This window comes from Diadema antillarum, unplaced genomic scaffold (genome assembly GCF_040938485.1).
Source record: "Diadema antillarum isolate AM-2024a unplaced genomic scaffold, OU_Dant_1.0 seq00001207_RagTag, whole genome shotgun sequence".
In the NCBI taxonomy this organism is placed as follows: Eukaryota; Metazoa; Echinodermata; class Echinoidea; order Diadematoida; family Diadematidae; genus Diadema; species Diadema antillarum.
Genome location: NW_027272000.1, coordinates 841824 through 867502, shown reverse-complemented (window position 1 = coordinate 867502; position 25679 = coordinate 841824). Strand labels below are relative to the sequence as shown.

The following is a 25679-nucleotide window of genomic DNA, read 5'->3' as shown; positions in this document are numbered from 1 at the left end:
AAAAAAAAAAGAAGATCACACAAACGAGAAACACAAACAATTAAACAACGTGTACGAATTTGTTAACAATTTTCCTTGATGTAAGATCACAAGTGGTACGAGAAAGCAAAATACTAGTACAATATCAAAAACAATTTAGCGGATGCCAGAAGGATAAGAACATGATAATATACAGGTTGTTATACAGTGTGAAATTCGGTGTTTCGAATGAGAGTTATTTTCATCAACAACACTCATCTAGTATTACATAATGCCGTCTATGACATCATTGCCACTTTTAATCATTGCGCTATTCATGGACTCGCATCTGAGCAGAGCTGACGCCGTGGAAGGAAAACGTTCGCCTTTATTTTGTTGTTGTTCTTTTTCTTTTTACTACTGTTTTTACAGCCACTGACGATCTCAGCTCACGTAATGCTCGCGCGCCATCCGCGCGCCTCGGCTACCCTACACATAAACACTTGCACAGTGTGTGTGTACCAACGTCAAATTAGACTGTGTGTAGTGTATGGGCAAGGAGGTACTAGAACACACACACACACGGTGTGTGTGGTCGATATCATAGGATTTCGTAAACATACATTTGACATTGCTGAAGTCCAGGGAAATGAACTGAACGACGGTGGTGAAGTTTGCGCTTTACTTGTCAAACTGATTAAACATCAGAGTTGAGTATTTAGATGGCCGAGTGTCAAGTTATCAAGAATAAGGTGAGGACAGTTGATTGACGTAAAGTTGTAGAAGGTCTTGTGATTTTCATTTTACGTGACCATTTAGGTACCAAAGTAGCAATAGTCCCATACGCTTATATCTATGTTGGTCGTGATGGTAGTTCAGTTAATTGATGGCAATTTGGCAAATTTTATGCACTTCACAATTTCACATAGACTAGACTGAATTGAACAACTTTTTGATATTTATTTCAGATGAAGTAGATCAAAAGGAATTGCCATTATCAAGTTCTGACATATTATGCCTTTTATTGTCATTCAAGAAATATTTGAAACACTTTCAGTGACACTTTTGATGCATGTAATGTAGACACTATAAATTAATTGAAATTGTATGCGTTGGTGTTGCCTTTGCCTACTACTACAGTACTACTAGGCTTAGCCTTGGCTTTGCCTTTGGCATTGTTGTTTGTTGCCAGCATTGCTAATCATAAAAAAGCAGTGTATACAGCCACGCGCATGTGTCTTTGTCATCCAGCCACATGCATTTGATTGTAGCCATGGCCCAAGTCACTGGATGCACTACCGCCATCGCCACATGCGTACACGTAACCCTGGCGCGTGGGGTGCTGTAAGTGTAACTAGTAACACGGTACATGTTGGGGTCGCTGGTGCGGTTACAGCCACATATGTGTAACTACTGTACTGTGGCTGGCTATCCGCGTACAGTTTGCCACACATTAATACGCAACGCGATGTAAGAATTATACAATTGTAGGTGTGGATTTACCAGGTGTACAACTGAAATAACATTTTTTTTTCTTACATTCTAGCCAACTTCATTTTCTTTAAATGTTTTGAAATTAAATCAACTCTCGTTGTGTTTTCTCCTCGCGTCTTTTCTGTCTTGTCACAAACGTTCATCTGCAAGTTTTGTTTTGAAGAAGATCTTACTTCCTAACCAACAAATTGCATGATAAGCTACTGACAGCTCTTACTCAGAAAAAACACGTGGCACTGTGCACTCTCTTCGACAGTGATGATGTGCTCATGTTCACATTAACATGCTGTTTGTTGATGTGAAGGGTGCTAACCATCTAGTAGCCGGTATCCAAAGTCCCAATGCCACATCCGACGTAGTGTGGCGATCGATCCTTATCAATTGAAAGTCCTCCAATCAATTGAAATTTTGCCAATTGATTTTAGATTCATCTTCTAAAACAAATGCAAGTTTTATGTTGCTAATATGAGAATGGAGTGGGAAAAAAAAATGTTAGAAAATAAAGTTGTGTAGAAGGTCTGATGAATTAGTTATTTTCATCACTTGGTGAGGTGGTGGTGTGATGTACAGTAACTACATGGCATGTTGATGTGGCTAACAGCAATATCCAGCTTCTCCATGTGTATAGATATGCACAGTATACGGATGTGTGGCTGTATCCAGTGATTCAGGGTCACGGCTGTGGCTGGATGGTAAAGACACATGCTTGTGGTTGTATACATTGCCTTTTTAAAAAAAGTCATCATGGGAAGCATTGTCCCTTATACCTTACTTTTGCCATGCCACTCTACATACGTACTAGTGTACTACTCTATCCTTGCTACATTTTGTAGCTAACATGTATACACAGATGCACGCACTTCAACACATTGGGCATGTGGTGGGGTATGAGTAGCTAGAAGTAGTACTAGAGTCTACTACACCAGCACTAATTACAGCAGTGCAAGCAGGGGGACATAATAAGGAAGTCTTGCCATCATTTTATGTTACGGTACTTATTATGAATTAAAATGTTTGGACTCTTGAGACCCAGTGCTTCCTCTATACAGGAAAATCCAATCATGAGATTGATAATTTATGATTGTCGTTTTCACATGGTGACCCCTGATGGTTGTATTTTTTTATTATTATTCTTTTTTTGTTGTTGCAAAAAGTTCAGGGGCCTGCTTCATTGAGATGTTATCTAACTACATTTTAGCTATTATATGCAACATTATTTTGAGCTACATTAGTTTATTGCCATGACAGCATACAGCAGGAAACAACCAAACCAACTGTGTATTAAATCATTGCTGCTGTATACATCCGTGGGTATACTTGCATAGTACTGCATACCCCATTGTGAAATGGCCATAGAATTGATTGAAGACTGCAATAGTTTTATAGAAGATAGTAGGTGTGCATGTGGGAGGGAACTTACAAAGTGATCATTCCAAAGGATATGAAATGATATGTAGGGAGGTCATTAACATACATGTACAATGACTGTATGCCTATGTCCCAGAGATGAAGCCAAGGGCCACATGACCTCTCTGAAAATAAAATGGCAGTTCAAACCATATTAAAGGTGAGAATATTCAGTACATGCTCCTGACAACAAAGTCATCACCCATTAAATGGTTTTTCAAAGCACTACGAGAATAAATGTTCTGTGGTAGCTCATATTGTAGCATCACCAACGAGGCCACAGCTCCTGTAGCTAGCTACAATGTAGTTATCCAAATCTTTGCATCTTTCCTGTGTCTTTGCACTAATTGCGCGCAGAATGTACTCAAGACTGCCTACCCCAATTGTGTTATGCGCTACTTTTCCTTGTTTGCCTTTATATGTTTGTAAATACCCATTTTAGAACATCCCCAAGAGAGTTCTGCCCATGGAGGAGTATTGAAAATTGTCTGTTGTCCATACCTCCTTTGAAGAATCCTCAATTCTTATCGGTTTGAATTGGAGGCATAAATTCAACAATTGCCTATGTGCGCCCTCATTGTACCCAAGTTGCCCCATAGTTGTAAACCAACCCATGGTACTCAACTGCCATCTTTTTGAATGTAAGCTATCTGTACAAGGTGCACAGGTACAGTACAAGTACTGTAAGCGCTTCACTTGGACAGTGTGCTGCTTGCTAAAAGTGACCCTTGTCTGATGTGGTCGCAATACAATCGTCTACAGTATGGCAGTGCCTGATATGTGACTGGCAGTCTTGATCAACCAAGTGAAATTACATTTTCTGGTAATTCCTTTAAAAACACCATGAGCATTTCTAATGGATAGAAGTAAACACTATTATTATTATTATTATTATTATTATTGTTATATAGACTGCTTATATTGGGGGTGTTTTTTATTCATTGCTCCTCGGGATCTGAACTCCTTACTAAGACCCTCAGAGCATACCATGGAGTTAAAGTCCCTCGTGCAGCGGGGCAATGATATCAACAAAGCCCCCAAAAACAGTTCCTATCTGTATACTGTCATATGATCATTATACCAGTCACTGACTACACATTTAAGTATTTGACGAACCCATGTATGATATATGTTTGATGAAGTCAATGAAATATTTGCAATGGAATACTGTCTTTATGTTTGCATGTCTTCTTGCGTCCTAGACTCTGATTTGGGTCCTTTGATTTCATCGTCCGCTGGTCTTTCTGTTACCCTGCTTTGACCCCTGATATTGTAGCAAGGGTATTCTTTACCTGACCATTTTTGTAAGTACATCGTCTTGAATTTTTGGAAATTCGAATGATGCCTACACCAACCACCAGATCACATTGCCATGGCTTGAGTTTTAGTAAAATTAGACGATAATTTGATACACCACCAGATGATACCGTGAATGGAAACAAATACATGATATTAGTTGAAATAATCAAGTTAATTATTCTAATTCATACAGATTCCAGCCCATGGAACAGTCTTTGTAGTGGTCAAAGATTTGAGAACATCATGGCCAATCTCATTTTAAGCAATTATCATGAACAAGTAGAACATTTCAAGTCACTACTTGTATGACTGAAGGATACATAAGACTTCCACTCTCAATATAGTATGTAGATGTTTTCTTTCACTGCTTTATTGTTTTGCTCATTCCTGTGTTCAGATTCTAATCTATCAGTGATCCTAAGCCACTGACAGAATTGTCTATTAAATGCTTGAAAAAATTTTTATGATTCCTATTGCTGTTACATTTCTTTTCAACTGATATACATTGTATATTCATCACATGTAAGATCAAAAAGTGAAAATTTTTGCGGTGTAGAAATTTGTGCGCATTTCGTGCAACCAGAAGCTAGTATGAAAATAAAAGCAAGCAAATGTTTTTGCATACCGGTACCGTACTATATGTTTCAATTATTAATCCTCTGACTCCACAGAATTAAGAATATGTGAAATTCATCCTACTTCGCCAAGCACAAAAATACTTTACACAAAAATATTCACTTTTACAGTACCTGTGTGTATTATGAGTCATTATCTTTTCTGTCAAGTCATCAATGATTTGTACCTAGAGAGGAATTCCACACCATGTTCAACATGACTTTGATGTATATGTCAGAGTAAAATCAGATAGAATGACTACAGGTAGTAATTTTGTCAATATCTGACATACAGAAAAGAAAGTTACGGAGCACAACGTTTTATATGTTTTCACCAGTAGTGATGATGTCATAACCACACAACTCTCCCATTGTTTTGACACCTTCATGATAGATTTTGCCTTTTGTTTATAAATCAGTATGTACAATCCCTTTGCCCCAAAGTACATGTATGGTAAAGGAAGATTGTTTTGATTTTGTAACAAGACGTGTACAATTATTCAGTGTAAAGAAAAGCCACTAATTCCCATTGGTTTCACGTCATAAAAAAAGAAATTTGGTGAAGATGGGTGTGTAAGGTCAATGGGGATTAGTGATGTGATGACATCATCACCATCGCCAATTTGCACATCTGGGGCCTGTTTCATAAAACTCATTATCAGTGGGAAGTTGTTATAGATGTGACAAGCTACTGAATTCCTTGCATCTGATTGGCTGAGAGCAAATTTGTCATAGAAATGTGGCAGTTGTCACTGATAACGAGTTTTATGAAACGGGCACCCAGTTGCAAATGATATCATTGTTTCATGAAAACGTCCGAAATTTTTACTGTCAAAACTTGCTTGTGAGTCAGATGGTGATGACATTTATACCATTAGATGTTTATCTGATTTTACTGTGTTTATTCCAATCAACTTGAGCATGGTTTTAAAGTGCACTTCATTTTGATAATGTAGAGGTTTGATAGCCAACTGCTAAGAAAAGAAGTGTATGAAACTGGAATCTGACAATTGCCCTTGCCGTGTACTTTAATAGGTTTCCAAATACACTCAAACCATCAATTATTTGCTTGTAATGTCATCATTCAGACTTTTCACCTCCAGAAATAGTGCATTCCGATCACCCATCCATTATTATCTATCCATTTATTTATCTGCCCATTTATTTATCTATATTTATTAAATCATTCATTAATTCATTTGTTGTTGATACATTTCTTATTTCTTCATTCATTTATGGGCTTACAAATATCCATCTTCTAATTCATTAAGTCATGCAGCAGTTTTTAGCAAAGCAATGTCTAATCCTGAAAGAGTAAGACATTGCTCTTTAGGGTTTCCAAAAAATCAGTCATAACATTTCCTGCAATTGCGTACTGCAGATAGGATGGGCATGCCTAAAGAGTTTGAATACCAAAAGGAACTGAACCTAATGCTGGTTTAAACTAGGTTTTTTGTGCAAAAGTGTTCATCATTCTTGAAATCTATCAAAATGATGACATAAGAAGAGCAGCATTACATTTGTGTGTGTAGGCAGTGCGTTTTTGTGCTTTCAGTTTGCAATTCTGTATAAGCTGTAATTTTCATGAGGGTTAAATTTTCGTGAATCACTCTTGGACTGCGAATTTAACCACACTTGAAAATGCCACTAATTATATGCGCCAGGTTAATACAGGTGTAGTACACTTATGATAGCCAAGGTTTCTATTCGCGAAAACAACATCATGCAAAAATGTCTGATACCTCCTCATTCACGAAAATATATGTACACGAAAATAACAGCTTATACGGTAATGCATTTGTACAATGTGAATATTTAAATATTTGGGGAAATGTGCATTCATGAAGAATTGTTCCTATTTGGTTTTAGAGCCTCTGACCGGAGTCTTACATTCTCACAATTCCTTGTCACACTTTAATTGGCCAGAGCCCCAAGACTCGTAAGACAAAGAAGGAGAAGGCGGAGAAGGGAGGAGTGAGGGAGCCCGAAACAGAGAGGGAGGTCGAGACCGGCGGGGAGGTCGGGGACCATCCGACCAAGATGCCGTTCTTCAAGAAGAAGGACAAGGAGCAGGAGGCCAAGAGCAGCAAGGATGTGTGGGAGGTGGAGGTGATGATGCACAAGCAGAGCGATGCGGCCAAGAAGCGCATGGAGCACTGTCAGTTTATGGTACGTCCTCTGGGGGGTTGATGAAAGTCCTCTGAGGGCTTGGTGAGAGGTGCCGTCCCTCACCCCTGAACAGGCCACATCAAGATACTGTAAAACCGCACATTTTTACATGCATGAAATGTTTTCAAATTTTGCAAGGGTCACTTAGCTTTCGTAAAGAAAAATTGCATTTGTCAGCACTACAAGTATGACTTCATCTGTAGGTCTACGTATACAATGGGAATGTAATTATGTAAGGAGAGTTGAAATGAATTGAAAATCATGCATGTGAAATGACAGAGGTGAAAGGTCATAGTCATAGGTCAATGGCTTTTGTAAAAGAAAAAAAAAATTGTAATTTCCAGTCATAGCTCTTAAGTGATATAAGTTGGTGGATAAAAAAACTTTTCATCAAACAAACTTTGAATTCCTCTCAAAATTATATGGTTTCTTATATTTATAAGAGATATCTCATAATATATGTAAAAAAAAGTTGGAAACCTGAAGGCCCATCTCAACCGAAACTACTATCCCTTTAAATATGACACTATAATGCTGGCAAAACTTGAGAAACTTGAAAATTCATGAACTTGTGTATTGCAGTACAACAGATTAGCAAAATTGTGATGAAAACTACCTTATAGTTTGTCATGCTGACTTGATTTGCTTTAAATGCTTTGTCTGCTAAATCATGTAAATGAAGATTCCCCTCTTTCTGCAAGATGACAAGTAAATATGATGGGATAAGCATTGTATTTCACTATCATCACATAATGTGATTTTGTTGATTTTCTCCGTCTGAACAGGCCCAAGCATCACCAGAACCAACCTACGATCTCTCAAAGTGTGAACTTACCGAGGTATGTCACCAACACATTACACATGACACTTTTATTTGTCACTTGTTTGAAGATATTATATAGAAAGATAAATTTATTGCACTGAACATTTATCACACGTGAATTTCAAACATGGTTATGCATTGAAGCAGGAACATAATCTAGTCCATAATGTTGCAGAACAATGCGAAGTTCTATTTTTTTTTTCCAGTGAGGAAGTAGTGCCTTAAATTCAAGTACTGTAAAAGTGGTTATTTTTACAAGAGTAATTTTTCGTGCTTGGCTGTGTGAGATGAATTTCGCATGTTTTTACTTTCGCGGAATCAAGACATGTCATTAGTGGAATATATGATGTGCAAAAATATTTGCGTGTTTTAATTTCGCTCTGGTTTCTGGTCGAAAATTTCCACTTTAAAAGTATGTATTCCGGTTTTGTATATATATATTTATATAAATATATATATTTCTAAATTATATATTAAGAGAAAGTAGAAAGATAGATAGCATATGTATATATATAATATACTTATAAGATAGTGGAAGAAAGAGAGAGATGAAGGTATACACATTAGAGACTTCTATGTGTCCCTTTAATGCTGATCACTGGATGTCGTCACTTCCCAAACAAACCCACCCCATCATCCCGCGTGTGTCAAATTCCTTGGATTCTAGACAGAAGAGTACTCCAAAGGACCCCCAGGGAATGCCTGGCACCCCTCCCTCCCTGTGTGGCACATTCCATTCCCAGTTGTGGTTGTCAAGTGCAATTACGTCAAGGAGGGACCCAGTCTTGGCAATAAACCATGTCGCAAAGGATGCATTTAAAGCCTGCCTGTGAATGCATGCCTGTCTTAATTGAAACCCAAACTTCACCATGGTTACCCCCCATTTAATAGCAAATTCTGCTAGAGCAGGTAAAGAAAACCATGGCCTATTTTGTTTTATTAACTCCTCACAAATGCCCCTCATCCCGAAATGAAGCCCCCTACCCCACCTCACCCCTTCCCTCGAGACATTGACCGAGCCATGTTGACACTGTGATCGATAGGTCCAAGTGAGTACTTGGGTCGTGCGTCAATGAGAAGCTGCAGTGCAGATGTTACCAGTCTTGTGTCTCGTGTCTCAGTAGTGGAACCATTCAATCAGATAACGATGACATCACCGCCGGCGAGAAGTGGAGATTGCATCGGGTCAAGATTGGTGTGAAAACATCCTCGCTGAGAGCCGTCTGCAAGGTGCTCGATTTTGCACCTGTGAGCAATTGTGCCTCTCATCTTTTTCTCACTTTTTTTGATTCCCCCTTCTCACTTAATCTTCTATCAGGTACCTGCAGGAACGTTTTCACAGTGCAAAGTCTTCAGAAAAGAAGTGAGTACATGCTCCGCTCGAGCCAGATCTTTCTATCTCGTTCAAGTCAGCTTTTTTTTTTTTTTAAATGATGAATATTCCATTTAAAATTGAGTCATTTCAGCCTTCTGGAGATATGTACGTTTTGCTTTGGGCTTCTTAAAAGGAATAGTGTCCCAAAAATATATATTGGAACACTCAGTGAAAGTTGTTGAAAAATTTGACAGTCTGTACAAAGGTTTTTTTTAAATATTCTTTGTTAATTCCGTGTTTATGTACTACCCCCTCTAGGTTAGAAATCCACAACAATTGTGACATTTATGTAGTATGACCAAGTATAGAAATTATGAATAGAATTTCACTTCTTTTTTTTGGGGGGGGGGGGGGGGGAGGGGGGGATTTACCTGTGTCTCTGGAAAATGCTTGTTGTACCAAAATCAGCCTGTCCTCGACTGGTTAAATGCCAATTTTTCCTCAATGTTCAAATAATGTTACAGATAATAATCTCCATGTCCTCTGAAGAAACTTGGTTGAGTACGCTTTCATTTTGCTAAAGAAATTTGTTTATGTGTATTGTGTTTCTATTTTGATTGATTTCATTGTACCATTGTGACATCACAAATTGTTGTATACATGTGGTTCTTCTCTGGAAAGGGCAGCACATGACATTATCAAACAATTGAAATTTATTAACTTTGGAATGGATAAAGTGCCCTTTTTTGTGGGAATACATGTAGGCTGTTATGAAATGGAAACCATGCAAACAGCAGCATTTGCAAAGAAAACTTATTGAATTGACATGTAGTTTTGCTGGAACTGATTACAAAAAAAAATGTTTCTATTTAGACAGGAAATCCTCCATGGAGAGAATTGTGTATTCCAAATCAATCTAAATCTTACCTTTCATGCAAATTCTGTAGAAGAATTTTATGTTTGTATGATCGGTTTATGGGGTATTTAAACCTTCCAATTCTATTTCTAGCACTGAAGGCCTATTAATCTAAGTAACTGGGGAAAAAATTCACAGGGCTCTACAGTGTAACTTAAACTGAATTGCTATCAAATTAGCCATGAATAACAAGATTGAATTTAAATTCTCTCTTCCAAGACTTTGCTGTATTTTTCACCCCTGCCAGCATCAGGGACAAGGAATACCAATGAATTTTTGTGAATGTAGTTTGACGGGGTGTCATAGCTGGCAGCCCAGGTGTGAAATGTGAAAGAGAATTCAGCACCTCATTAAAGTTAACTTTATATGTGAAAGTTTAATCAGTGTAGGTGAGGATTTAGGAAAGGTTGTCATCTTAAAGTTTCACTCATTTTCAGGAAACAGTATTAGAGGGCAGTATCACATGTGCAAATTTGATGAGATGCTGATGTCATCACTGTCAAAACTTGCTGTATACCCTGAAATTTGTGCAGGCATGAAACTTTTGTAAATTTCCTCAGGAGCCAAGATTCCCGGAAGTTTATGTCTACAATGCATTGAATGCCAGTGACGATTCACAAAAGTTTTGTGTCACGAAAAAGAGAGCGGGCTCCAATTCGCGAATGTTTCTGGTTTTACAGTACTCACATCAAGTGCAAGACTGTCCCTTTAAGATGGAAGTGGTGGTCATGCCTCCTCTGACATCACTGGAAGTTCACTGAGATGTTCCACATATCATCTTTCATTCCGTGTGATCCCTACCCAAACAGTGCGCGGCAGTCTGTAAAATGAGTGAATGATAACAGGCTGAAGAGTGATAAGGGCTTTTGGCATTCCTTGCATTTCATTGTGCCATCCTCTTCATCCGGCATCAAGCTTAATCTGCTTAGCGTCTATTTGTCTGATAAGGAATTCATTATTCTTTTCTAATATCACCTGAAATTACATGATATTAATTATAAATGATTGTGTGCGCATGTGTGTATTTCATCATCTCCTTATGTTACACACTTTGAATGTCTAAGGCATTACATTCTGTGTGTTTTTCTTTTACCATGATGCCTGACTGTGTATTTGGAAATTTACATTGTTTTTCATGTGATAAAGGTCACAGGTCAAAGGTTAACATGATGCTCTGTACTGTCTGTGTGATATAGCTGCAGAGCTATGTTACAAAACAAAGATTCATTAATCACAGAGCAATTCTTTTATTACATTTTTGACAAAGTGGAATGATGGTCAAGGGACAATGGTCAAATGTCAGATAGTAAATTTCACTCTCTGACTTTTATCAAGGTGCATAACCTCAAGCAGACAGACAGACAGACAGACAGACAAAGAGACAGCAAGAAACAGAATGTGTCATAAGGTACCTTAAGGTGCCATAGATGTCAGTAATTTGATTTCAGTATGCACAGTGTAACATCTTGTTTTCTCTGAGAATGTCGCATTATGTGTGTACACACATGTGACTCTATGGTGTGGACATCAATTTAAGGGCACACACACAAACATTTTGTATAGTGATATTTGGTCTTGCTATAGATTTTTATTGCCTTTCCTGTCAGTATAAGCTGATGATGATGATACATGTATGAATCTTTTCCTTTCTCCATCCTCAGGTACTGATCATGAATGATAATCTGTTGTCATCGTTGAATGGAGGAGGACAGATCAAAGATTTATCCCTGCTGAGGGTAAGGATGAAGACTCGCCCACCTCTCATGCAGTATAAATTGCCCCCTCCCTCCCCCCCCCCCCCCCCCCCCGAAGAAAAAAATAGGAATACATGGAAAGATTCTCAATCTTCTGTGACTGATTATATTGCAGATATTTCATCTGTAAATCTGCCTTTTCATGCAAGGAGCCAGCATTTACAAGTATTTTCCAGTATTTTTTTTTCCACTCACTTTCAATCATTTTCATCCAATCCAAAAGCAGTCATTTTTTAATGGATAAATTCAGTTCTTGAATGCTATTCAATATAATTTTGTAGCTTCATGTAGTCTACTTTGTTTTTCCGTCACTTGTTTTTTTCAGTCACAATGTGCTGAGAATAGTGTTTATCAGCTAGATGGCATAGTGTACGTTTAGTGCATAGATTACAAGTATTATCTTTTTTTTTTTTTCATAATCTACTTCCTCTACATACCTTAAAGTCACAAAGTCTTCTGCCGTTACAGTACGGAGCATGAAAGGATTGAGATAAGAGGGATGAATGTGTCTAATCTTTTTATGATCAGCTGGAGCTTGAGAATTCGAATAGTGTCAATTTTGTAAAGAAGAAAATACAGGAGTTGTGATATGTTCAATCAAAGGTCCCCAGTGTCACTAGGCAACTAGGTTGGTGGTATGGCTCTGTCGGTAGCATGTCTGCCTTCAGCTCCAAGGGTACCGGGTTTTATTCCCGAGTTTCACTCCCTTAATCTTAATGCTTTTGTTTATGTCTCTGTTTTCAGGTAATTGATTTGAGGAACAATCGGTTCACACAGCTGCCCGATTCGCTGACAGATCTGGGCCAACTTCAGGTGCTAGATGTGCAGGATAACAAGCTCAAACAGCTACCCAAGAACATTGGGAAGTTACAAGCCTTACAGACACTCAATGTCAGAGGTACATGTATGGTCATTAACATGCACAAAGATGACAAGTCAATGTACAACGGAAGGGGAAGGGAGAAGTGTGGCCTGTATATCTTTTCCCTCCTAGGTTTTAGAAATTTGTTAATGAAGGCAGGGCTGTCGCTAAGCCATTTTTTGTCGAGCCCACCGGAGGTTCGGGGAGACTAAGGGATCGCCTGTGGCGTCTGTCCGTCCGTCGTCCTTCCGTCCATCATCCGTCCGTAACGCTACAAAAACTTGAATAACTCTCTACTGAGGACTTTAATTTCAATCAAAGTTAGAGGGAAGAGTGGTTATACAAAGTTACACATTTTACCAAACATGAAGGTCACCTCAAGGTCAAAGGTCGCAGGCAGGGGTCAATGAACTATAGGGCCCAACGTTACGTTTTTAAGGCACGTTTCGATTATGGCTCATAACTTTTGATGTATATGTCCGTTTGTGACCAAAATTGGATGGTAGATGTCCCTTGGGGAGTTGAAGGTCACCACAAGGTCAAAGTTCAAGGTCATTGGCGAAGTCAATGAACTTCCAGGATTTAGAAAAACATTAATTTCTTCTACGCGAATGGGCGAGACACAGTTTGGCACTTGCTTTGTTCTACTGTTCCTACCTGTCTGCCGGACCAGTAGTTGCCCAGTTTTTCCATTTTTTACTGGTCCTGGACCGTTGGGCCAGAGCCAGTGTGCAGCATTGATGAAGGCTTGATATAAAGCAAACAATCGCTCTAATGTTGTTGTTTTTTAAGGTTGAAAGAGAATAGTTATCATTCAATATTCTTTGATTGCTAATGTATTACTTGTGCTCACCATTGATATGTTATATGAACATTCTGTTGCTTCTTCAATCAATGCATGTCATTAAAAAAGATGCTCTTTGTGTGTAAGGCATTGGGGTTAGATTCTGCAATTGTACTGTTTTGTATTCTGAATCTGTTCACCCTGTGTCGGTGGAGCAGATAGCAAATGAGCATTTACTTGGTGAATGAATTCATGAAACACTTTAGTAGACCAGCCAAACCTCAAAAAAGGCTCTAGATAAGGATTCGACGGCATTTTTTGTTAATGCTCCGTTCTCATACTGAAAGTCTTGCAAAAATACTAAGGAATAGCGTACGGCCGGATGTCAAGCGCGTTTTTGCCGAAAAATGTCATTTTTGGCACAAAATTTAGAAGCATGTCAAAAATCACGATTTTTATTTTTTGCTTGCATTCAATTGATATTTGAAAGATCATGAGTTTCAATTGTCCCTTTTAATGAAATTGCAATTTAAATGTGTTTCCTGAGCAATTTAAAAAGTCATTTTGTACAGCCATATATGGGGCTCTCAAATGTTTGGGTGTTGTTTTCTCGAAATAATATTCACAGATTAATTAACGTTCTGCAAAGTTTGCTTTTCCAAGCTAAATAGATGATCTTCCAAAAGTAATTTAATGTTTTATAAAACTACAAGTGTTTCTTTAATTAAATGTGTCAATATTATTTCTAGTTTTCTTGAAGAAATCTTTACTTTTAATCAAAACTCTGAACTTGCAGGAACTCAGAAAATGCATTTTCGAGCATTTTCCAGTAGCCCCGCGCAGCTTGTGTGCGCGCGAATACTTAATACGTGTGCGTACGTCTACCCCTACGAGCTAGCTACAGGTAAAATCTCTCGCGCGAGAGCTGCATGTTTCGGTCGTTGAGTTGGAAACGTGGTGACTGGAAAAGGGACTATTTCCTTCGAATGTAAGTAACTTAGTAAATAAATACATAGTTCTTTATTGCACTGCATAACGGAACTTTAAAATCTGTTTTGATCTAACACTTAGATATACAACTTTGATCTGAGACTTGGTTAATATCAAGGTTCAAGCGCTAGTACTACGTTAGGCCGATGTCTTTAATTACTGATTTCGCACCGATCCCGTGGGCGCGGGCATGCCTACCAACCCCCGGGCCGCCACCCGACCGTGCCGGTGGTGCTTGTTAGTGGAACACCGATTATTCCGTAAAGCACGTCTTGACACGGTGCGAAAAGAGGCCTAACAAACATTAGGTCTACGTCTAGATTTAGGTGTCGTGTTCGTTCGATCTAGGTTTGTAATCTATGGCCTCATTACATGCAGTTGGACTGAATCCTCGTTTACTGTTAGGTCTAATCTATCTAACGGTTACACTCTCTCTAACTGTTAATACTAACGTTAGTGTTAGACATTCTAGCTAGTAGGGGTAGTGTTACTCTATTAAACGTTAGTGTAAGTGTTAGAATGTACGGCTACGCCTGTTATTATGCCAAAACAATTCAATCGGGCTAGGCCCTATGATAGTATAATCACAATGAACTTAACACCTAACGTTAGCACATTAGCAGTAGTATAACGTGGACAGTACAGGCCCACTACTACTAACGTTACTGCGCTGGTTAGATGTATTTGTAGGGCTAGAGCCAGGTCCAGGGCAAGGGGCTGTAGTCTATACAGAAGGTGTAGATGTAGATCTACCAACGTTTAGAGTCTAATATACTAGACCTACAATATAAAATCTAGGGCCGGGGTCTGAAGCATAAATAGCTGGCGTCTGGAATTAGGATCTAGGTCTAACCTTAGTCAAGATCTGGGCCACTGATTCTACCTAACGTTAGAGGTTTCTAGTAACCTACTACTCATATCTAGGCAGTTTTGTTGTAAAGACCCAGCTTACTAGGCCTAGCTAGACCTAAGTTTAGACATCTAGAGGTTCTAAAATCTATGCATAATAATTATACTATATATGTAGGCTAACTTTGATAAAAAAAGTTTATGTTAGATCTAACATTAGAAGATCCTAACATTAGCTCTAACGTGAATTAGCTAGACTAATATTAGTCTCTAGAGCAGAGGTCTAAGGTTGATTCCACTCTTTCTGGTATTTGTAGACCTGTGGGTTCAGAAAAAGAGTCTAGGATTTAGGCCTAGGTGTTTTATATAAAAGCTAGTCTACAACCAAGTGATCTTGCCATTCGAATATGCCCGAAAGAGAGAGAGAGAGAGAGAGAGAGAGAAAGTGTTCAGTCCTGACTGCCAACCTCTCCTAATCTGTGAATCATTTACATGTACTCTTCTAGCTTACAAATAGATCTAGTCAAAGAGGAACTATTTAGAAATGTCTTTACTCATAAGTACCAAGTTCTTATGTTAATGTCTCAAAAAATAAAGGTTCATTTGAAAAAAAATGTAAATATTAAATTTTTAATGGATCAGTTATACCGACTCACTGAAACCTAAATATCTTCCTTCTTCTTTTTTAACTTTTTAAAAAGCTAAAAAAAAATATCATCTGAATAAAAGAGATATATTTTTAGTTATAATTGATTTGCATGGGGAACAAAGAAAATTATGTCAATGTCAAGATGCCTTTTCAAAACAAATCAAATTTCAAATTGATTTTATTTTGTGTTCACTGTTAGCTTATAATGCTCTGCTTTAAAGATGAAAAAAATTATTTGAGTCATGTTGATTTCTGTTTTCAGCTAGATGTACCAACAAGTGGACAGACTGAGTCTTGTCTTCAAACTTCACCAAAGAGAGAGACATAGGCCTATCCTGACTTGCCAAAATCTAATTGTAAAGACTGAGCTCTTTCTACCTGCAACAAAGTGCAGAACAACCAGAAGGTAAGAAACGGTAAATGTCTTAAATAGCGGTCTAATTTGAAATATCTTTTAAATACTAACTTACTAAGTGTTTGATTATCAAATGTATCACTTCAGTGCCCAGCTGAAAATAATGCCAAATCTAAATACATTGAGTATCAAATATTCCTATTCCATTTGAATAAATTGTAACAAGCATGTTTTCACTTTGACAGTTGCATTACAATGCAGTGTACAAGTACTTTGCAAACAAAGAGAGGAGGATAATCTTATACACGTGTATCTCCATTTATATAAGAAGGGGAGCAAATCTATGATCAAATGTGTATTCTTGTTTTCTTGTAAATTCATTGCATGTTCTATTGTAGAGGATCATGAACGGTATTCTATCTACTGAAGATGAGATCATATAAAAATCAAACATAAATGTAATCAAGTAAGATATTATATGTAATGAAATATTTCTCAACCATGTCAATTGGCACAAGTGTTTAATGTGTGCACAGATGAAAATACATCTGTAGTCACAAATCAATTAACTTTCCATTGTTATTATGTTGCGTTAAGTATGACGTAAGGGTGATATACTGTGATGTATTGTTCTTTATTTTTATCAAGGTGTCAGCAACAAATGGACATGCTGAGTTTGAGATCACATCCACTAGAGTGAGGGGGAGATAGAAAGATGTCTTGACTGCGATGTGAATGCCCTTTCCAGCTCACAAGTAAGTGTCAACGATTTGAAATTAGGAATATCATCTCATGAATACAAACCGATTTATGCAAGGAAATCATATCCTAATCCACATACAAATGAGAGCATGATACAATCTAATATTTGTGTACAGGAATTACAGGTGTCAAGATGACTTCCATCCTACATAATTCATTTTCAGTAAGATATGGCTTTAGAGCATCAAAGATGATAATAACAATGACATGATTAATGTATTACATGTAAGACAAATTAATGTTGACAGTGACTTGAAGATCCAAAATCTCATACTAAGGGATTCATGAGATCGTGATGATTAATTCTAATTCATGATGAATGTGTTTGTTTTTTGTTGCAGTATGATTATCCTGTTTCACTCATGAAAATGATAACTTATTTAAGTTTTTGTTAATTGTATTTTCGACCAGAATTAGCACAAAGTGGACAAAATGGACCCTGCAAACCACAGCCAACTACGGACAAGAGAGAAAAAAAAAGAAAGAGACAGATGTCCTGACTACCAACTTCTAATCTGTGCATCCTGTACTCTATTTCGAAAGGAAATATGGGAGGTAAGCAATAATACATGTAAAATGTAAACCCCAAATATGTTGGAATATTTTGTCAAGCCTTTGACATCTTGACCAAATTTTTGACTGTCGATCGTTCATTGGGCAGAAAATTAACACATGTTTTGCTAAATGAATGCAGTACTGCATATGCATGTAGTCAATCACTCCAACAACGAAGATTTACATGAATTAACGCTGATTATTTCTTTTTTAGCCTCTGTCAAAGATGGTTGCAGGAGTTTTTATGTTGTTGCAGTCATCCATTCACACGCACATCTGTCCTATTCTCATCTTGCAATAACTTAACATTTACTCAGCAGATCATCTTTAACTTTGGTTTTATACAGAAGAGATGATTACCTGCTGAGCCTTGTACAAGTAGCATTTTAGTTATTGTTGTGATTTTGCTGCTGATTGTAAATTACAGGGAAATCCTGATTTTTATTGACTGTAGAGCATTGCTACCATGACATTATATTTACCTTCGGATGGCAAAGTTACCATAACCTCTAAGCAATTTGACTTTGATTAGTTATGAGGGTATTGATGTGAAAGGTCACGGGGACATTATATGCACGAAAGTGTTGAATGCATCCAGTTGCAGTATCAGGCAAGCACTACCTTGAACTTCTTCTGAATGGAATAAAAAGCTTAATGGAAAGAATTGGATATTTGGATCATGAAAGTTTCCTACATTTTATATTTCATTGTGTACTCACGGTTAAATTGCTACAATTAGGATCTACTGTATAAAATAATATACTTTACAGTTTCAAGGAAACACTACATATAGAGGAAATCAAGTAACCGTATGTCTTTATTAGCATATACTTGTATGTCACTGTGTATTCACCAAAGATTAAAATGCCCATGTCACTTTCCTCATCAAGTAAAGACAGATACACCATTCTTTCTCTCTCTCTCTCTCTCTCTGTCTCTCTCCAGAAACAACCCTGTCAGGCTATCCGGTCCGCATCCAGATTCCGTATGAAGGATGTCATCAGAACCTGAACTTACATGTGGAATGCATCCATCTAAACTTCTCAAATATAATCACAATGTGCTTTCAGGACTATTATAGAAGTTGAATATATAAAAGACATGTGTATATATTAGAAATTTCTACTAATCCAGATTAAATGCCTCTTTTCTAATCTTTTTTTTTTCTTTTTTTTCCTTAGTGATGAAGTAAAACAAGGCCTGATACAATGTACCAAAATGTGCACAACACTACTTGGCAAAGAGCATTTACAATATGATTTGATATAGATCTATTTCCAATTTTGATGGCAGCATTAAAGGGATGAGGGATGGTCTACTTTTGGTTGAGATGGGGGCTGAGATGGAGATTTTGTAAAATAATGAGAACCCTGTTATGAAATATTAAAGAGTAAACAATACCAAGAGGAATTCCAAATTTATTTGTTAAAAATTGGTTTTGAAAAGGCTGAGATGTACAAAAACAAAGAGGTCCTAATAAAGGTGGCACCCACTTCTAATTATCATCATTTTGTGTCACTTTTAAAAAAAAAATTCTCGGCCGTTTCAAAACCAAGAACTTTAATCAAACAAGCTTCAAATTACTCTAAGAATTTGATGCTCTTTCATATTTCATAAGTTGTTTTTATTTGCTTGCAAAAAGTTAAAGTCTGAATCTCCATCTCAACCAAAACTATACCATGCCTTTGAGACTCAGAGTTACAAGCCGCATACTAGTAGTTCATGGAAATTGATCCTGTTATTTCCTTTGAAGCCCAAACGCCAACATTTTAATCCTGTCAGATTGGAATGTCTTTTGTTTTTGTTTTTATGGGGGGGGGGCAACAAAAGGGAAGTGAACTTTGCCTTCTTCATCAGATGGAGGAAAATATGTGACATGTTAGTCAGAAAAAAAAAGAAAACTGCACGTTGAAGTGCTTAAAAAGAGAAAATTTCACAAAGTAACAGTTGGTGAATCTGAAGGGAAATAGCATAGAGCATGTTTTTTCTTTTCTATTAAGATATAAAAGAATAGTATGTAGCTTAAAGGAATGAACATAAGTAAAATGTTTCAATCCAAACGCCAAGTACAAGAAGTAGTGAAAAGAAAATGTACTGGTCAAGATGTATGTTTTGCCAGGTTTCTTTCACATGTGCCATAATTGTCATGATGTTGGTAATACTGTAATATATGCTAGCTATTCAGGGCCCCAGCAATGTATTCTGGTACTTGGAATATGGGAAAGTATTAGAGGGAAACATTACCCATGCATTTTGGAGAGGTGATTTTTTTTTCTTCACTGAGAGACGAGTATTCAGTACAGATATCTTATCACACTGGTCTGCAGAACACAAAAATAATATGGGCGATTCCATGGGAATGTGGACATGGCACTAAAATTTCAACTTTATCATATTGCAAAAGAATTACTCATTATGTATTACCCATATATTGAAGTTAAAGAAACTCAAAGAATTATATCAATCGGTCAAATATTTCCCGAGAAACAGCTACAAATGTTGAAGACAATTTTTCAGTCATCCAAATTGCTAAAATGCATGCTTAACTTGATATAATTTTTTTTAATAGAAAAATTCTGCTAGCACTTCAATTAATTTATTTTAAAGAAGCAAATTGGTTCTACTTCAGTCTCCCATGAGGAAATTTTTATGCCACCTTCAAAAAATTCTAATCACCACATGAAAGTTCAGCCCTTGAGCCATGTAACGCGAGTTACCGAAACAAGAAATATTTTTCATTCTGAAGGAAGCAGTGGAGGTAATTTGTTGGGAATCATAATTTTCTAAATTCATCACACCCTGATACTGTGCACAGGATGTTGACTTGAATAAACACTGTTATCACATTAAAAAATGTCAGTGAAAAGTGTAACGCGAGTTACCATGTAACGCGAGTTACCGGCATGTAACGCGAGTTACCAACTATAAACACAGGTTTCGCTCAACATAAGCAAATTTTAGCACTTAATTGAGCTAGATTGTGGTGAAAACAATCAAGTGCAGTGTTATACACATTATGCTGGACTGAAACAAAGGAGGGCAGCCTAATAAACTGATTAGCATCAAGGCCACTGATCACATGCCACATTGAAGAGTCTAGCCTGGCTAAATCACTGCATGTGTACATGTATCCAGCAGTGAATGAGACCATTAAATTTATCTTTTGAATTTCCTGCATCAGTATTACAGAAATTTTATTACAGAATGCTATAAAGCACAGCAAGTGTTTGTTCTAATTCTTGTTCGGTGGTCTACTGAAGATGACACCTGTCCTGAGATCAGGAGGTTGTGGGTTCGAATCCTGCTCGAGTATGTATGCCCATGATTTTTTATCGTGGCTACTAATAAAACACTGATCAATTCAGTGAGCTTATTAACGTTGATGTAGGGCAATTTGTCAATCAGTTGCAATGAAAACATCTCAACGGAAGAATTTCATGAATTTGAATAATTACGCAGTACCCACTGCATGCTATTAGCATTAGAACCAGCACATGTTGTCGGGTGAAAGCACAGTGGTCTAGTGGAGATGACACCTGTCCTGTGATCAGGAGGTCGTAAGTTTGAATACTGCTTGAGTACATTGTGTATGTACGCCCATGACTTTTTTATCATGGCTACTACTAAAACACTGATCAATTCAGTGGTTATTTACGTCGATGTAGGGTAATAAGCCAGTTCGTAATTACACTGTAGCTCATGTACACATTGGTACAAATGACCTTTCTTTTTTCTCAGTTGGTTCAGCACTTCACTTGTTTTCAAAGCAGCATAATGCATAAGCTTGCATGTCATAACAATTTATGGAACTTCAATTCAAAAAAAGAATGAACTTGCATTTAGATCAGGAGATCAGAATACTCCCATCAGTTTATAATTTAGCAGGCATCCATTTCATTGTTTTGTATTGAATGCAGTAACAGCTTATTTCATTTTATATTGCAAAATACCATTCTTGCTGTCAGGTGGATGTGCAGGCAAGCATCATTTAGATAAGGATCGCATGAATAATCATCGCATCACAGATGCTTATCTCAGTGAATTTACAAACCAAAATGCCTGTTGGTACAAATGACCTTTTTTTTTGTTCATGCACAAAGTGGAATTACGAACTGGTCTTTTTGTCAATCAGTTGCAAAGAAATTTACTAGTTTTCACTCCTCACAAAGATAGGATTTGAAATTTTGAAAGATTGTAAGCTGTTTTGTAAACTTAGAGTTTGATACTTTTATGTTTTGTTTTAAAAAGACTTTCAACATTTTTCATCTTTACACTCTGAAACTTACAATGCACTTAATACACCTAAATCATCTAGTATATATATATATTCAAACATATTCAAGGTCTCTACGAGGAGTGAAGCTCTTATTAGTCTTAAACGCACTCTTCTACTGGGTTTATTAGTGAAATATTTGTTTAACATTTATTCATTTTGCTATCTACACAAATAAGCATCTCTCAGAATATTCAACACAAGATTCAGTGCCATCAGAACAATTGTATGTTATCAATTTGTGTCACCCTGTGTTAGTGGACATAATGTAACGCGAGTTACCGTAACGCGAGTTACCGACATAAAGGCTCCCTACATTTTTCCAGGTCATTGTTACTCAACTTTGATATTGGTAATTTATGAGTCCTAACCCACTATCAAATCAAGGTAGGAAAACTTTTATCAAGATTGTCTAGTATGAGGAGACTTTCCAAAAAGAGGTCTTCATAGAATTGACCATGTCCTTTTTGTGTAACGCGAGTTACCGAAGTTAAATGATTCAAGAATCCCAACATGTTTGTCCTTTATTTTTCTTTTTGGATTCATTTAGTTGGTGTATGTCTACTTAACCCATGATGAAAAAAGTAACTTGTAGATCCCACCAATTACAAAGATATTGGCACATTATCCCCAAAATGTACCCATTATTTGTAACGCGAGTTACCGTGGAATTGCCCATATCAGACTAAAAGTAGATTTATAAAAATTTGGCAGTCACCATTCTAATTTAGTTGTACATTGACGAAAGTTCAATGCAACAGCGTACAGTCATAATTAGCTAGAATATGTAACCACAAATTGTTAAAAAGATAGAGATATTGAAATATTGCTTAAAGAGAACATTTTGTTTTTCTAACTGGTGTAACGTTTGTGATGCTGGACACATTATAGTATATGTCACATTAAAAAAAATATTGAGGCTATCAATGCAGTTAATGTAGTCAGCACAATTTGTATTGTTTTTCAAACTCTTTGGATGTATGTCACAGAGATTTGTTCATGAAAGACATTTTCACTGAGGACTCATTCTTTTCTAATGCTTTTAATCATTTAAGAAGATTGCTTTCAGATGGATTTTTTTTTTGTTTTTTTTTAGATGTCCACAAATAGAGACTGAGGTTCTTTACCTTTCAAAACGAAATATTGTTGAAGAGAAATAATTATATATATTTTGCAGGATTCAAGCATGTTCTTACTGTGTATGGTATTCTAATCAGCATTTTGGTAACCAGCAACATAGATGTCAAGTGCTGCTATTCTAGTAAATGTACGCTAATGGCAAATCATTGCTTTAAAAAAGAGAAATTGCCTCGTTTACTGTTTACTGTACTTCATTCGTGAACGCTGTTTGAGACGGTGGTTGCGGGCGTGTGCACATTGTGTAGTACGTTTTGTTGGTTGACTGGGAATTTAGAGTGTTGGTGATAACTGAAATGATTTTTTTTTCCACAAATTTGTGATAATATAGAAAAAAAAATCGAATTGCAAACAAACAAGTTGTTACATGTCTGCTCCAAGGACATAGAACTTGGCCAAGGATTAATATAATCTGCAATATAGACTCTATGATATAACCGACTTAATGATGGGAAGGGGAAATGAGGCTGTTATTGCATTGTACGCATTTCACTTCTACTTCCTTTTTACTTCTTGTTTTCTCTTTTGAGGGTGATATTTGCCTTACTTTTTCACACAAATCCGGGATACATAATAACATTTTTATGTCGCCGACTAAGTGTGCGTTCCAAACAACGTTCATGTAAACAATCAACCATCATAAAAGAAACATTTAGTATAAGTCTTCTGCGGGAGAATAAATCAAAATAAAATGCAAACACCTCGCCTTAGAACATTACAAAAGTAAAAGTGATTTCGTGCCTATCCCTTGTAGGGCTCCGTTTCAGGGCCTGAGAATGCAAACTATATAGCATTATGAATTCCAAAGCATTCTCGGGGGAAGGGGTGAGTATGCAGGATGGGAGATTTGGTATCGTATTTTTTCCCAGTAAAACGTGATTTGTTATCACGGTTTCCATGACAACCATTTCCGAACATAGTAAACAATTTATATATAACTCTTAGGTTTCATTGTTAAACATAGATTAGTTAGATTGATACATTTTTCACACACACACAAAATGTTTCAACACTTTCGTACGTTTTACAATTATGAATATTTGAAATTTTCAGGGAGTGACCTAATGATGATCAGTTGCCATGGTAACAACACTACTGATTTTATTTATTTATTATTTTTTTTAGGGGGGGGGGGGAGAAACACATTTCAGTCATATCAAGGTGCCACAAAGGGTTTTGCAGTCAGCTATCCAACCTGTCCATTGACTTTGCCAATTATGTAAGATAAATACCTACACGCACTATACCATGTACAATATATATGGGCTTACGCTATACATTCGATTTTTCATTCAAAATGCGCGTCCGGTAAAAATACATCGTCCCATTTAGGATAACATAAAACGAGTTATCTTTCGCCTTATCTTGTAATTTCTATGCTGCATAAGATATCAGAATATATATTATATTTCGGAAAAATAAAAACTTTTGAATAGATTGATTTAGGTAGTTTAAAAAAACTTTGAAATATTGGTAGATTTTACAAAGTACAATTTTGTGTAAATCAAGTTTTTATGTTTCATTGCGCCATATATGTGCGTGTAAAAATTCTACATTCAAATGCATATTAGTCAGGTTCTAAACTTGAAATGGAAGATAACACATTTCTAGTTTGAAAGGTACTTATCAACCATTACTTATTTCGGTAAAAAAATAAAAATCGTGATTTTTGACATTCTTTCAAATTTTGTGCTAAAAAGGGCATTTTTCGGCAAAAACGCGCTTGACATCCGGCCGTACGCTAAACTTGAGTATTTTTGCAAGACTTTCAGCTGGAAAACTTAGCATTAACAAATTTTGCCGTCCAAAGTAAAAAAAATCGTCTTGGCTGGCCTACTACTTGGTTTGTGTGTTTTCTGCAGGTAACGCTCTGAAGGAGCTCCCAGATAGTGTGTGCAAACTGAGGTCGCTGAGAACCCTGGATATCAGTAACAACCGCATCACTTCATTGCCGAGGAGGTTCTGTGATGTCAAAACGTTAGAGGTAAAGTCATATAGATACCTAAATCCTGTTAAAATCATATCTATTATAAAGGTTTGAAATGGCATATCAGAATTTATAAACATGATACAAACTTGGTTAAGACACTCAGTAGATATTGTGCATTCATGGACATGAAAGTTGATTTGCTGTGAAGAAATGTACAATGATATCTATGATATGTTGCAAAATTTTATGAGGACAGATGGTGCAGACCACCTGAAATGTTAACCCGTTGAAGACGATTTGATTTTGCTACAACAGGCATTTCCCATAGACACCTGCTTGAGTATACTCAGGACTTGTCCTCCTCAACGGGTTAAGGAATATACCACTCTCCTCTCCAGTTCTTTTCAGAACTTCTGCCAGAATACTCTGTCCCCACATCCACTGTATGAGTTCTGCTTGCAACTCCACTTTACTTTACAGCAAAAAGAAAACCCCTTTCTGTCCAACTTTCCACTAATGTGTCCTCTTTCATCTCAACTGTCCCTTTAAGGACTATACCAATTGATGCCACTGTAGCACTCTTTTCCTACTGTTCTCATGGTTGGGTATGTTGTATACATCACTTCCAGGATAGCTAGAGTGAAAAAAAAATAGTCCGTGCACAAGCATACAGTGTACAATCTTCGTAGTGAAACAAGTAACATGGCGTTGGCATTCAGAATCCTCGATCTACCATTCTTTATCATAATTTGTCAATAACGTTTCTTGTGGCTATATCAGGGGC

At 36.9% G+C, this 25679-nt stretch overlaps 1 protein-coding gene and 1 long non-coding RNA gene across 3 annotated transcripts in view; both read left to right on the top strand.

Annotated features, from left to right (window-relative positions):
* The first annotated feature begins 587 nt into the window (after positions 1-587).
* LOC139744754 (E3 ubiquitin-protein ligase LRSAM1-like) overlaps positions 588-25679 on the top strand; it is a 42983-nt gene continuing 17891 nt past the window's right edge. The window contains exons 1-7 of the mRNA XM_071655176.1: positions 588-710; positions 6699-6941; positions 7727-7780; positions 9083-9127; positions 11657-11731; positions 12494-12647; positions 24828-24949. Coding sequence (XP_071511277.1) covers positions 681-710; positions 6699-6941; positions 7727-7780; positions 9083-9127; positions 11657-11731; positions 12494-12647; positions 24828-24949 — 723 coding nt within the window. The 5' untranslated portion in view covers positions 588-680. The remainder of the gene's footprint in view (positions 711-6698; positions 6942-7726; positions 7781-9082; positions 9128-11656; positions 11732-12493; positions 12648-24827; positions 24950-25679) is intronic.
* On the top strand, positions 14143-18562 carry LOC139744753 (uncharacterized). 2 transcript variants are annotated; one of them, XR_011711841.1, is made up of 5 exons: positions 14143-14383; positions 16146-16289; positions 16887-16993; positions 17412-17555; positions 18501-18562. It is a non-coding gene; the product is annotated as an uncharacterized lncRNA (long non-coding RNA). The 2 variants fall into 2 exon arrangements; XR_011711840.1 differs by lacking the exon at positions 14143-14383 and having other exon boundaries at positions 16098-16289.